This window comes from Octopus sinensis, linkage group LG1 (assembly GCF_006345805.1).
Source record: "Octopus sinensis linkage group LG1, ASM634580v1, whole genome shotgun sequence".
In the NCBI taxonomy this organism is placed as follows: Eukaryota; Metazoa; Mollusca; class Cephalopoda; order Octopoda; family Octopodidae; genus Octopus; species Octopus sinensis.
Window position 1 is genome coordinate 136,844,708 of NC_042997.1, and position 16,209 is coordinate 136,860,916.

The 16,209-nt window shown below is 34.2% G+C and overlaps 1 protein-coding gene across 5 annotated transcripts in view; it reads left to right on the top strand.

Annotated features, from left to right (window-relative positions):
• Positions 1–1,053: 1,053 nt before the first annotated feature.
• LOC115214336 (DNA repair-scaffolding protein) overlaps positions 1,054–16,209 on the top strand; it is a 33,992-nt gene continuing 18,836 nt past the window's right edge. For 4 of the 5 annotated variants that reach the window (XR_005000149.1, XR_005000150.1, XM_029783523.2 and 1 more), the window contains exons 1-9: positions 1,054–1,233; positions 5,467–5,689; positions 7,643–7,808; positions 10,240–10,441; positions 11,134–11,220; positions 12,212–12,429; positions 13,728–13,819; positions 14,825–15,032; positions 15,760–15,929. Coding sequence is in view for 3 of the 5 variants with exons in the window: in XM_029783523.2 (XP_029639383.1) it covers positions 1,204–1,233; positions 5,467–5,689; positions 7,643–7,808; positions 10,240–10,441; positions 11,134–11,220; positions 12,212–12,429; positions 13,728–13,819; positions 14,825–15,032; positions 15,760–15,929 (1,396 nt within the window). In the remaining 2 variants the exon portion in view is untranslated. Of the gene's footprint in view, positions 1,234–1,607; positions 1,731–5,466; positions 5,690–7,642; positions 7,809–10,239; positions 10,442–11,133; positions 11,221–12,211; positions 12,430–13,727; positions 13,820–14,824; positions 15,033–15,759; positions 15,930–16,209 lie in introns of those variants that run through there. The other variant, XM_036504955.1, reaches the window with a different exon arrangement.

Genomic DNA, 16,209 nt, shown 5'->3' on the forward strand with positions numbered 1-16,209 from the left:
TAACCAATGAAATGCCAGCATTTGAGCTCAAATCATTTGCTGTGTCACACACGTGTTATTCATCCTTCTCTCTTCTGTCTGTCTCGCTCATCGATATTGATAAACAAAGGAGGAGATGCATGCTGCATACACACACACACATATTCAGATACACACGTACACTTGCACACACACACTCTCTCTCTCTCAAATACAATTTATCGACCCCGAAACGATGAAACATTGACCCCCCACTTCTGGTTTATTTACCTTTTGTGTAAATTTGTTGCGGCAAGGGGCAAAACACAGAGGGGACAAAGCATGAGATACAAAAGTATGAAGTTGATTCTATTGACACCAGTGCGAACTCACGGACGTGTATGTATGCTGGTGTGTGTATGTATATCTCCGTTTGTACGTGTGTGTACGCTTATATATTAATTACTATGTGCTTGTGCAAATGTATATGCATGTGTTTGAAAGAGAGAGAGATAGTGACAGAGAGTGTGTGTGTGTGCAAGTGTACGTGTGTATGTATCTGAATATATGTGTGTGTGTATGCGGCTTGCATCTGCTGTTTCTTTATCAATATCGATAACGCAGCAAATGATTTGAGCTCAAATGCTGGGATTTCATTGGTTAAAATTCGAAGAATTAAACTACGTTAAACTTACAAATTACAATTTTGTTTACAATAATGCTTTCTTTTGACACATTCTACCAGTATACGAAGTTTCAAATTGTTTAGTTAACTAGAAAATTCCGTCCATCAAAAGGAAAAGATCTATCTTTTTTTCTTCACAAATGCAAATAAACCCAATCTGTTTCTTAAACGAGGGACATATTCATACGGCACAGAATGTATTTTACCTCAGTGGACGTCATTGATTGGTTGAAATTGCAGAAATTGAAGAAAAAAAACAACAAATATCTTACAAACTATAGAATTTTCTCAATAAAGCCAAGAGAAAAAGATGTTTTATAAACACATTCTACTAGTATACGAAGTTTAAAATTTTTTAGTTACCTAAAAATTATGTTAAAAACTGCCGTTCAAACCGAAAAGATCCTAGAAGTGCACAAAATACAACAATAGGGACATAAGTGAAGTAAAATGGCTGCAATTGGGAATCGAAACTAAATTGCAGGCTCGTTTGCCCGGAAATCACGTTGACCATTCCTAAGATGGCGGCAATTTGAACGTGTTTTTCTCAAGATAAGAAAATGTCATGTCACAAATCAAAAACATTGATGGTATGTCAGTCTTAAACACTGATAGTTTTTTTTTTTTAATCTATTCGAATGGCTTTTAGTGTCAATATAAATAGCATTTTGACTCGAAATTGTTAAAAAAATATTTCATATTAAGAATAAGGAAAGAAAAAATAAGGAGAAAAATTGGTTTACATCTTTTGAATTATTTATTTATTTCGATAATTCAAGAAAATCAAATCAAGACCTATATTCCCTATTTTCGAAAGTCTGAATTTTATTTAAGCCACTTTCACATGCTATTACCGAAAACTGTTTAAGTAATTGTGACAGTTAAATTTTTATTTTACCCCAACATTTGCTGAGAAAAGTTTCAGTTACTTGGTACAAATAAGCTTAATGAACTGACTAACGAAACTTTAAGTCTAGTTATTGAAGTTATAGAGTTTTGAAGCTTTATAATCCCATCTGGATGCCTTATGTAATTCCTTTTCTGTGCTTGCACCCACTGTAACTAACAAGTTGTCAAGTCGTTAAAGGTAATACTCATTCACTTCCCATCATTACGCACTGTGACAGTTAAGCACTGCTTCTAATCGGTGTTTGATTGCAAACTGTCTTTTGTCAGCGTTATAAGTTTACAAAAATGAAATTAAATTACTTTTGCATGTTATAATAATTCACAAATTTCAGTAAAAATTTAGTACGGAAAAATATTTTAAAAGTTTTCACGAAATAACATTTAAACCCTCTTATTATGAATAAGTAGTGTTTACATATTTAACCGCTTTGAATAGTTTACGGAGACGTCATCGATATTTACAATTGCCTCTCTATCGTGATATTCTTTATTTAGTAATACATAAGGGATTAAGTTTATAAGAAATGTCGGCGATCTTTCGTAAGATCGCCGAAATGTTTGTTATATCATTGAATTTGTTTACCCATAAGTTCTAAAAGTGGTACTTCAAGGGAAGTAACGCGTTCATCTTAATGGTTTAGCTAATTATCAACTATCTTAAATATCGCATTGATTAATACAATTATGTTCCTTTAGGCGAGTGCCATGCATTTTAAGGATTTTATGGAATTGGATATTTTGCCATTTCCCCTTAGTTCTGAAAAGCTATTAGTTTTTAAAACAGAAACCATATTAAAGAAATGAAGTAATTGTCACAAGCGAAAATAACAGATCGAAATCTAAAATCTGAACTTGATCAGTTAGAAACGTCTCTAGCTCTAGTCCTTTCAGATCATGTCAGGAGAAAATGCGAAAAGACTTCCGCCCGTTCCCACTCATTTTCTCCCAAATTTGTTTATTTTTGGAAATTTTTTTTGCCAAAAATTCCCGTTTTCGGATACGGAGGTTCCGGAAAATTGCTAAAAATCGGCATTGTGAAATTTGCCCCCCAACTTCTTCAATTTTGCTTTTTTCCCCAATACTAACCCTAAAACCCCAACCTTAACCCTAAAACTGTAACCATAAGTACAGAAATGTTTTGAAATTTTTGTCCGAATCATTATGTCCGTATTTTTCGGCATATTTAGAAAAAAACAATTCTTAAAAAAAATTTCCTAAGATTTTTGGAAATTTTTTTCAGAATCATAATCTCCGTATTTTTCTGCATGTTTGGAAAAAAAAAGGTTGTGAAAATAGTTTAAAATGAAGGAAATGGGGGTGAGGGTGGTAATTTAGAAATGTCGATTTTTGCCAATATTTTTGCAGATTCTTATTCCCCGTAGTCGAAAAGGTCAAAAAAAAAAAAAAAAAAAAATCTTAAGGGTGCATAACTTCAGAGCTGCAGACTGTTGATTAGGGAATTAGCTTCTCTGAAAATGATGGATTACCTATAGAAAACTATAGATTTCGTTTTGAGAATCAGCAATCTCATAAATCTTTGACAACTGCATATAGTAAAACATTTACAACAGTGTTAGAATTAGTAATGACCTTCATGTTTGATCAAGATAATATGAGTTAAAATAATTGATGAAAGGTATATGGACCAGCAAGAACTCCGAAGCACCTGTGAATCAGTGTTGGTCTGAGATAAATAAATAAAAATATATTATCTGGATTTTTCTATGAGTGGGAGTCTAAGGTAATTCTGTCCATTCCAATAACAGATTAGACTTAAATTCGATAGGTTGAGTGTACATTGTGTTGTAACATGAGGCTAGGCAAATTATATATAACTGAAACACAAAATGAATTTAGAGAAAAAAAAATTAAAATAAAGCAGTTGGGAAAGTATGAGATGTAACATTCATGTAGATATAGTCTTATATTTGGTCTAAAGTAAGTGATTGTATGATGGCACGGGATCAATAAAACTCGATAATTTAATCTTTTATTCTTTTAGTTTTTTTCTTTCTTTCTGTAAAAACATGCTGCTAAATAAAAATTAATTTTCCTTTTAAAAAAATTTTAATAATATTTAATAGAAAAAATAAAAAGTCAGGTGAATAAATTTATAGGGAAAGGTATGTAGTTGTGAATATTGAATTGCTGGAATTGGGATTGATAGACAGGGTAGGGATGTTTAGATGTTGTCAATTTGACATGACTGATTCTGTGCAGAACCCATTTGATATGGGTGTTTTGGCTCTGAGAAATGTTGTTGTTGTCATAGGTGTAGGAATGACTGTGTGGTAAGTAGCTTGTTTACCAACCACATGGTTCCAGGTTCAGTCCCACTGCATGGCACCTTCGGCAAGTGTCTTCTACTATAGCTTCGGGCCGACCAAAGCCTTGTGAGTGGATTTGGTAGACGGAAACTGAAAGAAGCCTGTTGTATATGTGTGTGTGTGTGTATTTGTGTGTCTGTGTTTGTTCCCCCAACATCGCTTGACAACCGATGCTGGTGTGTTTACGTCCCCGTAACTTAGCGGTTCGGCAAAAGAGACCGATAGAATAAGTACTAGGTTTACAAAGAATAAGTCCTGGGGTTGATTTGCTCGACTAAAGGTGGTGCTCCAGCATGGCCACGGTCAAATGACTGAAACAAGTAAAAGAGAGTCGTCCTTCTTTTTCTTCTTCTTCATCATCATCATCATCATCATCATCATTTAACATCTGTTTTCTATGTTGACATGGGTTGGATGGTTTGACCAGAGCTTGTAAGACCACAGGCTGCACCAGGTTCCATTGTCTGTTCTGGCATGGTGTCTATGGTTGGATGCCAATCACTCCACAGAGTATACTAGGTGCTTTTTATGTGGTACTAGCACCAATATCAATTCTACTGTGGTGGACAGGTCTTTTGGGGTACAGCAAAGCATCAGATAGCTTGGTCCTTTGTCATCTCCTTGAGATTAGCCTTCAGTGCTTCATCCTATATCTTCCTGGGTCTCCAACAATCTCAGAAATCTTAAGAGTATAGAGATGCTCATAGTTACCAAATGAAAAACTAAAGAGTTATATTTTTTTGAAATATTATAAGTATTCTTCTCTTTCTATATTTAAGCCATTTCATTTTTATTTCAAGACATTTTAATAATTTTCTTGCTCCCTCTTTTCTCTTCTCTCTCACCCTTCTCTCTGGATGTGTTTGCTTCTGTGTTTCTGTGTATGTCTAGATTCAGTGTCAAACCATTCATCATCAAAACAATTACACCAAAACATCTGCACTCCATCATCCCATTCCATGATGAATAATCCAGTTAAGTACGAGACAAAATACTGAGTTAAATTCAAAATAATCTGTTAAAAGAAATAATTCAATCTGTTAGAGAGAAAGTAGTTAGAGATTTTATGTTAAGTGTTTGCAATGTATTATAAAACTTCTGAATCGGCAATATTAACATATGCTATTAAGTTGAATAGTAAATCATAATCAAAGGAGATGCAAATCTGTTTAAACTAAATTTGTAGATTTGATATAATCTATTTTTAAATATGATATTGTATAAAGTTTCTGGAAAGTTAATTTTTTTTGTTTTGTGAGTTATAAAAAATATTTCTATTATATATCAGTAAGAAAGTGTTATTCTTCTAACTTTCAAGGCTCCTCTCCTATAGTTTTACAATAACTATAAATGTATAAGTTTTTATTAACCCCATCCTATACTTTGCTTAGATCTCCACTGCATGAATACATTACATACAAATTATGTTAATCCATTAGATGACGGAATGTCGCAGCTCTGATCATTAAAAAAAATATATATGATAGCAATACTAACTTCAGTAAAAATATTAATTTAAAAATAACTTTTGAGTAACAACTAATATATACATTAAATTTAATATGATTTCATTGTCCCATTTTATAGGCAAGTTCTGATGAGGACATTGATATTGAAGATGATTCATCTCCTAAAGAATCTGACTCAAAAAAAATTAGTATGCTGCAAAAAGGTTGCCATAGTGCAAAAGACTGGCAACGATGTGGGGATGATTTTGCTCACTTGACTACTTTTAAACACAAAAGAAAAAAGAAAAGAGCACAGAATGTTTCTTTGGTTTCTGAACATAAAGATTTCGAAGAAAGTATAGGTAAGTAATATAATTTGTTAAAGCAGTTGATTACTGCCTACATTGTTACACTCTCGGAGTGGTTGGCATTAGGAAGGGCATCAGCTGTAGAAACTCTACCAGATCAAATTGGGGTCTGGTGCAGCCATCTGGTTCGCTCGACCTCAGTCAAATCGTCCAACCCATGCTAGCATGGAAAGTGAACGTTAAACAATGATGATGATGATCGTATCAATGCAGTCACTAGTTTAATTTCCTTTTTCTCCATATCTACATGAGTTGGGTATATTTGTAAAAATTGCAAGTCTTGATTTCCAATACAAGCCTGTGATGTAGTTGAGTTACTGACAACTAAACTGGTGCTTCATATATCCTAGCATGGAGGATTGCTAGAATCTGGGCAGGATGGAACATGACCTGTTGGGAAGATGGATGAAATAGGGTTAATGACTTTCTAGTAAAAGTGCACAGTGACACAGAAATACTCAAGATGATGGATGAGTATGCAATAAGACCCTTTGAGAGCAACAGAGCACTAGTTCTTATCAAAATATCTGTGTAATTGAAGAAAACTGATGCAAAACCTAATAATCATTGTTTCTGGTCATCTTAATCAATGTTGGGCCATTGGGAGGAAGGCTGTTCTCTCTGGAAAGTGAATGTAGTTCTGTGCACCCTGCATTCACTGTAATTGATTTCAGGCATAAGAACCACAAACAGATAATAGATCTTTGATAAGTAATCATCATTAGCTTAATAGTGAAAAACTGTAGTTTCCTGGTTTGTGTCACCCAGATGACAGCATTTTCTATTGCTCTGCTCTTTAAGAATGACCGTCGGTGGTTAAGCAGTGGCAAGAGGTGACTTTCACCATATAAATATGTGTGTGTGTGAATGTATGTAAATATAGTTATCTCAGTGTGTATGTATGTGCATAGTTATATATGTCAGTATATTTATGTCATGTAAGTATGTATTTATTTACTTGCATATGTTTATATAGTTATGTATGTATGTGTTTGTATGAAAGTTTGTTTGTGTGTATTAATATATATATATATGTAGTTTCTTACCTAATTTATGTAAAAAAAAGAACTGACTGTTCAGTTATTTTAGACTAAGATTACACACATATTAGTCTCACTTTTTCTCGATTCTGTTTGTTAGGACATGAAATCCATTCACATTTTGATGTAATTGTGAATTTGGAGTTTGTATTACTATGAGAGATGTTGTGAACAGACACAACTATTTGTTACTGTTGCTTGTTGTTTAAGTCCTAGGTCTGCACTTTTCAAGCAGACCTATGATCAAAGTAGATCCAGCTGTGACCATCCTGTCTTTTTTCCAGACTTAGTGTTTCTAGAACTACATTATATTATCAAGTGTGTTCTTCATTTCTCAAGATGGTGAATTTAATGGGTGGATAGCTGCTATTCCTAGCAGTTTAAGTAATAGCACAGAAGTTTCATCATTGGTTTGTACTGTATTATTTTAAAGATCTATATAGTCTACAAGTTCAGCAGCTTATGAATTAACCACAATGTTAATGTAAATGTATTTGAGATTATAGGCTCCACTTTAGACAGAAAGGAGAAATAGACCTATTGAAGGGTCTTGTGCCATATATCAGTTATTTGTCAGGTAATTGCATTTTTTTTATTAGACTACACGATACCTGCCATTCTGTTTCCCTAAATTATATGTTATAATTTCTACTATTATTTTTCTATACTATTTTAAATCCATAAGATAATTTGTTATTCACTTAGCACAAGCATGACAGACTACTACTATAATGTAGAATGTCCTGTCAATGGGCCTATTTTTGTTTTGTCTGAAACTGGTGTTAATTATGTCTGCTGTCAAGTTATACACCTGTTTTGAGTAAATATATTTAATTTTTGTGCTCAGTTTAATAAGCTCACCTAATAATGCCATATTTAGTAAAATGAATAAAACATCGTATTTCAGAATTAAGTCAAGAGGATATAATATGGAGTTCCAGTGATGAAGAATCAAATTGTGAATTAATACCTTCATCCAAACGTTTCACAAAAACAGAAGAAAAACTGCCAAAATTGACTGCTGAAACATCATCTAACTTCTGCTGGCCCACTAATATTAATGATCACGCCAAGTAAGAGTACTAATTTATTCATAATTGTCATTCTCTTACTTTTTGTAATTCATTTGTAGAGATAGGCAACAAGGTAAGCTGCCAAAGCATAAGGATGAAGGTGGTGGGTTCTTTTTCCTCTTTCCTGTTCTTTTCTCTCATGCACCTTAATTGTCAAACCTCACAAGTCCCAGTGGCATGAAAAAATCACCCAGTACACCTTGTAATATGATTGAGTTAGGAAGGGTATCCAGGTGTAGAAAACATGTCAAAGCTGACACTGGAGCTTTGTGCAGCCCTACCGTTTACTAGATCCAGTCAAACCATCCAAACCCTGTCTCTATGGAAACTGGACACTATATGATGTTGATGATGATATATAATACATAAATGGTAATTTCTGTCTGTCTGTCTGTTACCATCTTGCTGCCTACACCAGTGAACCAGTCTTGATGAAACTTTGCATACATGTTAAACTAACATCCAGTTGAATTATAAACTAATTGGATTTCAATAAAAATCAATAGCCATCTACTGATATGAATTAAGTAAGGCTTCTGTAAGGCTCAAACATGCACTCCTTCATGTAAACAGCATGCAACCTTTATAAGAACAACTCATAAAGCAATTCTACATGCAGTGCTCATATGTCATGCTAAGGTCACATTAAGGACATGGTCAACAGCAGGATTTGTGGATAGAACATGAAACAGTGTAATGACCAACAGCTGGAAGTTGGTTCGCCATGAGATTAATTTGATGAATTAAATCCAAATTACTGTAACATCTTAATCATTTTTATTGTGCAACATGAAATGCAGCCATGCTACAATAAGCAACAACACCTGCTACAATACACGAACTATTTGTCATTGTATTTGTAAATCTATTTATCTAATTTATTTTACTCAGATGCATATTCATTTGTTAAAATAATATAGGGACATTCCTTATTCACCCACTAATCGAATTAATAGTTTGTAATATCTATTTTTAGCAATAAACTATTACCATAAATAATGAGTTGGGCATAAAGACAGGAATTGAAGAGGAAACAGGATAGGACATAGAACAGTGTATTGGTGAACAGGAAGTGGGAATAACCCCCGCTTTCCTGGTATTACTGGTCAACTCATTTATTTTACTCAGGTGCATATTCATTTGTTAAAATAATATTGGAACATTCCTTATTCACCCACTAATCATATTAATAGTTTGTAATACCTATTTTTAGCAATAAACTATTACCATAAAGGTTAATATAATATTTAATGGCTTAATTGCACCCAACTGATTCTAAAATTTATATATTGAATAGGATTGTGGATAGGAATGGGAACAGAACTAAAAAATGAACTGGACAGGGAATGGGATAGGACATGAAACAGTGTGATGGGAACAGGAACTGGAAATAACCCCTGCTTTTCCTGGTATTACTTTACCAGGTAATTCAACTAGTATATATATATGCAACCAAGACTGTTCTGTACAGTTGTTCTTCACAAGTTCTTTATCTTCTACAGATGATTTCATGCTAGTCATTATAAGAAGGATAGCCATTATAATAGATATGTGTGTGTGTGCATCATCATCATCATCGTTTAACGTCCGCTTTCCATGCTAGCACAGGTTGGACGATTTGACTGAGGTCTGACGAACCAGATGGCTGCACTAGACTCCAATCTGATCTGGCAGAGTTTCTACAGCTGGATGCCCTTCATAACGCCAACCACTCCGAGAGTGTAGTGGGTCCTTTTACGTGCCACCGGCACAAGGGCCAGTTAGGTGGTACTGGTAATGGCCATGCTTGAATGGTGCTTTTTATGTGCCACCTGCACAGGAGCCAGTCCAGCAGCACTGGCAACGACCTCGCTCAAATGTTTTTTGCACGTGCCACCAGCACAAGTGCTAGTAAGGTGACGCAGGTAATGATCATGCTCGAATGGTGTTTTTATGTGCCATCGGCACGGAAGCCAGCTTGTTGCTCTGGCAACAATCTCACTTGTATGGTACTCTTAGCGCTCCTCTAGCACGGATGCCAGTCATAGAATTTGATTTTGATTCTGATTTCACTTGCCTCAACAGGTCTTCGCAGGCAGAGTTTAGTGTCCAATGAAGGAAAGGCATGCATAAGTGGACTGGTTACACCCCGGCATAGGCTACAAGGTTATTGTCTCACTTGTGCTTGCCGAGTCTTATCAAGCACAGCATATTTCCAGAGGTCCCGGTCACTAGTCATTGCCTCGGTGAGGCCCATATATATAATATATATATATATATATATATATATATACACACACACACATATACTTCTTGATTTAAGGATGGGCTGTGAATTGAGAATATTTTCAAACTCTATCTAACAGGTTGAGCATCCATGCAGAAGCTTTCTCCTTGCTCAAAGTAAACTTTGTGGTGTATTTTCAATTGTATTTTGTAATTCTTTTGTTAGTGTCAAACATGAGAAAATCAGAAAAAATGTACAGAGGAACCTGATTTCTAATTTTGGTCTAAAGAAAGAAGATTATGAAAGTAGTAAATTGCCCACTAATGAAATCTCAGTTACCAGTTTAGTAGACCAACAAAAGAAACAGAAAGAAGAAAGCCATATTAAAACTGTGTCAACAACTAATACAAGCAATTTGCAATGCCAAGTAATTATGAATATTTGTTTTATTTATATGAGAATTAAAAAGAAATTGACTTTTCTAAACAGTTGATATCCACTTGTTTCTTTTGACTTCTGACATAAAACAATAGTTAAGTCACTTGCATCCTTTATAAATTTGGTTGTTTATTTCAGTATATTGGTGGGGCTGTATCTACCCAAAATATATTAAGACTAAATTTAACCTAATATGATTTTAACTCAGATCTATACTATGCCAAGTCATACACACACACATGCACAGATACAGACATTATTTGTTCTTGAATTGTTTCTTATGACATTTATTACAAAATGTATAAAATCTTAAAGTTGTACTTTTCAAATCAGGTCACTCAATTGATTTATTGAAAATTGTCCAACTTTCTTTTTACAAGTTTGTCAGAAGCAGGTCAATGCTCATTGAACTTTGAAAGCCCTCTTCAGACTGGAGAGGTTGAAGCTTGAATGTCCAGCCTGAATATTTGCTGGAAAGATGTGGGTTGATAATATATCAAGCATTTAGTTTCTCTGTTGATAGCAGAGTAAATTTTGCTAAAGCTGGTGATTTTTAACTTGGTGTTGGGTTAAGCATACCATGCAAATGTCAATAAACTTACCTCTTTTGTGTTGTAGTTTAGTTTTTTATGATATTGTCTTGTTCTTACTCTATATTCTCATTTATATCCATATTTCTAGAGTGGTGTCACTATTGAAGATTTTCCTTCAGATGAAGAAATCAGTTCCATTGAAGAATTATCACCACCTCCTTCTAAAAAGAAAAATGTAAGTTTTTTTTAACTAATGTGCTAAATTTTTATTAGTATGGTCAAGTTTTATTATTGTCACTTTTATTATCATCATCACTGATATTACTACCAAACCATCATCATCATCATTATCATAATCTTTCATTTAATATCCATTTTTCTATTCTGACATGGTTTCTGTGAGTTTGCTGTATAACTTATTCCCTTTCATTTCATTCCTGAATCATTTCATCTTTCAAGCACAACTTTCACATGCTTGATGCACTACTTCCTCTCATGTCTTTCTTCATTTAACCCAACTACAGATATCCTCCACCATCAAAGTTCTTTATTTAGCATGTATCCTCTGTTCTCACTCCATCACAACTATCTCCTTTACATGCATCAGCTAAATCCTTTGATTCCCATTTGCTTCTTCATCTCACTTGCAATTAGCCAACAGGGTCATTTTTTTCTGTTTGTTCTAAAATCTTCCATGCATATCATCTGTTTTACACATAATTGTTAAGTTTTAAAAAATTATTCAGATTTCCTTTTTTGGTGCTGGGTAGAATTTTATTTAGGTTGTATAAACATATGTGCCTGGCTCAGTGGTTAGAGTGTTGGGTTTACAATCATGAGGTTTAAGTTCAATTCCTTGACTGGGCTGTGTGTTGTGTTTTTGAGCAAGACATTTTATTTCATGTTGTTTCAATTCACGCAGCTGTAGAAATGAGTTGCATCATCACTGATACCAAGCTGTATCATCCTGTGCCTTTCTCTCTGACAACATTAGTGGTGTGGAGAAGGGAGAATGGTATGCATGGGTGATTGCTGGTCTTCCACAGATAATCTTGCCTGGACTTGTGTTGTGGAGGCGAATTTCTAGGTGCAATCCCATGGTCATTCATGACTGAAGGGAGTCTTTCCTCTTTACCCTTTTTTATAATCATATGTGTACTTACATATATAAACATATGCTCATATGCACACACACACATATATATATATATATATTTTTTTTTCAGACAACTAATTCTGATATCTCTCCTGAAATTGGAATATCTTCTTGGAGCTCATCTACTCAAAATTCCCAGGCTGAGATACGCAAAAAGGCTAGTAATTGGGTTGAAATTATAGAAGTATCTACTCCTACGAAAAATCAAGGAGAGGTTTCTGAACGCCCTAAGATTCAACCAGAAATATCAGAGCATGATTCAGCAAAAAAGAAGCGTAAATATGTCAGGTTGGTGTTATGTAACTACTGTTTTCTATTATGTGGATACTTTGAGTTTTCTATGTTGAGTAAATCATGGTAGAGTAAAGGCAAATTGATTCAGTTAATTCGTTCTGAGCTCTAAATTATTGCACTGAATACAACAAATAGGATTTGAACCATTAACAAAAGTTATTCTAACTTTTGGTAAATAACATGCTTATTTATTTCTCTTCTCAATGTTTATATCCATTTTCTCATACTGTCATATAGATAAAACGGTTTTGGTAAATTTGGGGATTTGCCTATTGTTGGAGCTGAGTAATTTTTTTAACTGCTAATTTCAGATTGACGAGATGAGATTGAAAATTTTTTTCTGTAAGGTACACTGAAGCAAGCAAAATTTTGTGTCTTGTACAGGATTATTCTGCAATGTTTGAACTCAATTTTGTGGTCCAGACAACATCTTATCTCACAATGGCCACATTGTGGTCAGTTAATTTGTAAACAAAAATAATATTCTTTACTGTCTGACCCTCAAACGAGATGGGTTATCACCCTTAGATGGATCCGGTCAGCAAAATCTTATGGTCCTAACTGACGCACAAGGAATCTTCACCCTTAGGTTGGTTCCAGTCAGCAAATATTCTCTACAGCCCTAATCAACTAATAGGGATCCCATGCCTGCAGCAGGTAGTGTCTAAATGCAGACAGGAGCTATATTTTTTGTTTCTGGAGTTTAAGGGCCTCCTTGGGTCAAGCAAGTCTTTAAGGATCCTTACCTGCTCTGCTGTGCAAAGCTTGCATTATCTGGTCCCATTTATATAGGATTCTAGTCACTCTATGAGCCTCCATTTAATTTTGTACGGTGTTCTTTTGTCCTTAAGGCACCACACGTGACTAATCAGGGACATGACATATATGATCCACTCATGGTATATCTATGTATATATGTATGTATGTATATACACTTGCACACAGTGTGTTCCTGTCAAATCTTTTCCTACAACATATCTTCCTAACAAACCCCTCCATTCCATCTCCCACCCTCCTTTACAGTCTCACAATCTTACCCACCCATTCACCCAATGCAACCCTTGCATCCACTTCACATATATACTCTTTGTGAGACTGTAAAGGAGGGTGGGAGACGGAATGGAGGAGTTTGTTAGGAAGATATGTTGTAGGAAAAGATTTGACAGGAGCACACTGTGTGCAAGTGTATATACATACAGTCAGAAATTTCTGAGTAGCTCTTCATTTCTTTATTTTCTTCCATTATTAATCCATTTATAATTTTCTTCCTTTGTGTTACTTCTAAATTCCAGTAATGGTCTTGCAGCTAAATTGTTACGTTTCCAAGCTCGATCAAGAGTAGATTCTAATATTAGGTACTACCAACAGAACAGCAAATGGAGTGGTATTTATTTATTTCACTATCTTTCTCTTTACCTCATGTTAAAAATATTTGTTGGGCCGGGTGAAATATTTTGCTATATTGATACTGATTTAAAAGCTGCTAAAGAAGGAAATAATGAATATATTTTTAAGAATATGCACTTTTTTCCAGTTCACAATTTTCACTGCTTTAGTTTTGTAGTATTTTGCAGTGTTAGAGCAGGCATAATTTTTTCAGTTGCTTTTAGATTCATTGATGTTGGGAAACATTTAATTGGTTCTTCATGAATCTTTTGACTGGCACAAATGGATTTTGCTTTTCTTTTTGAACAATATCTATTTTACTACAGAAAGCAGATACATCCACTCAAATTTCATTACCCTTAACTGTACAAAGCAATTTTTTGTACCAGTCTATCTTTTGTTGAGGAATGTCATATTTGAAACTGTTTTCTATTGAGATATTGTTGAGTTTATTGAGGCAATGTGACTTGTAGAAAATACCAATTCTATATATTTGGGAGAGTGGGGTGGGGGTGGGGGGTTAGGTATTAACATTATTACTGGAATAACCTTGAAATTTAATTTTACTGTTAAAGGGTTAAAATACTTGAGTGTGGTTGGAAGGCACTTTGGTTGCTATTTCTAGTAGAATGAGTTACTGTGTAAAGCTACCCTATTGGCTCATTGAATAGTTAATATATGCCATATGCATCAAGTTAGTAGAAAATTGTTAAGGTACACTTAGTAATTTTTTGGTATCTGTAATACAACTGATAGTCATCATGTGGGTGATTCTTAGAAGGAAGAAATTAACTTTATTTAATCTAAGAATATTAACCAAGACATAGTGAAGTAAACAAGACATGCTTAGTTATAAGTTATTTTTATTTTCCTGTAATAAAAATGTATTTTATATACTTGTCTTTGAAATTTTTTTACCTTTTCACACGCTTGTTACTTTATGACAATCAACATTATTTGGTTTATTTATTGCAGAAATATTCGTATTTCTTCTATTGAATAGGTTGTTCTGAAATGCTAACAGTATCTATAGAGAAAATAACTCACCAGTATGGTATAGTTAATGCCATGTGTGTTCCAGGAACCTACTCTGAGAAAAAAGAGTGGATACCAAACTCAAATAACAGCCATTGCACAGTATTGTTTAGCTATACTAAAGCAAATGATTTGAAACTCTCTGTTGGATCGCTTGTCCAAATATATCCACCTTGGTAAGTTATTTGATTTATCTGTTATTTGTATTTGTTTCCTCATTGTCACTGCCTCCTCCTCCTCCTTCTCCTCTTCTCTTTCCCTCCTCTGGTGTTGTTGTTGTTGTGCTTGAAGACTGATCTTTGGATGATGAGCCTCACAAAAGAGGCTTATCATTCAAAGGATCACATTAGCAACATGCAGTGTTAGGGAAGACCCATTTACTTATACAAACATGGTGTAATAAATGTTAAAATAATGGTAGTGATGGAGGCTGAAAGATATATATCTACATTTGAGCCTATTGCCCAGTATACCCTGTTTAGTCTCTATCTTATGTACCTTGCATTTCTACCTATTGTCCAATAAATTCCCTGATAATCCTCCATCTTCACTTTGATATTCTCTCATCTCTGCCTTATCTTTTTGTTATTCATTCTCTCCTCACTCACCCTCTCTCTTATCCACTATACCATCACTTTATTTCACCCATTTAAAATATCTACATAATATTTGTCTCATTATGAGACAATATTGAGAAATACTGAAGCTTTCCATTGTTCTGATTATGTATTTAGATCTACACTGTTTTTCAATCATATTGATCTCCAATTGAAACAGTATAAATGTAAATAATAAAAATAATTTTTTTTTTAAAGATGAGGTTAATAGAACAAAAATTTATAAACTCATCAATTCATCTATATTATCTAATTTCTTTTACCCTTTGGTTTTTTATTTTGATAGGCAGGAACTAAGTTTAAGAGCTGACTGTGGAAAAGTTTTGTTGTGTACTAACCACTGCCACAAACTTGAGGTACCAATTGAAAGAACCAGCATAGTTCAAACTGATCCAATCCATGCTGACCAACAACAAGTTCACTGGGCTTTGACTTGGAATTGCCCTTGTTCTTCATGTATGTAACATGAGATATGTTTCTTTCAATAACTAGTAATAATATATTCCTTTGAAATATTTAGCCATGTTTGCATCTAATGAGGAACTTGAATAAGATACTACTCCTTCATTCATTATTACATTCATTTTCTGTGCTAAACAAGGTTGGACAAATACGTTATTGTGACATTGCTTTTCAGCTGAATGCCCATCTTGACACTAACTGTTACCTGTTTTTTAAGTAAAGAATCTGTGCCGGTGGCACATAAAAAGCACCCACTACACTCTCGGAGTGGTTG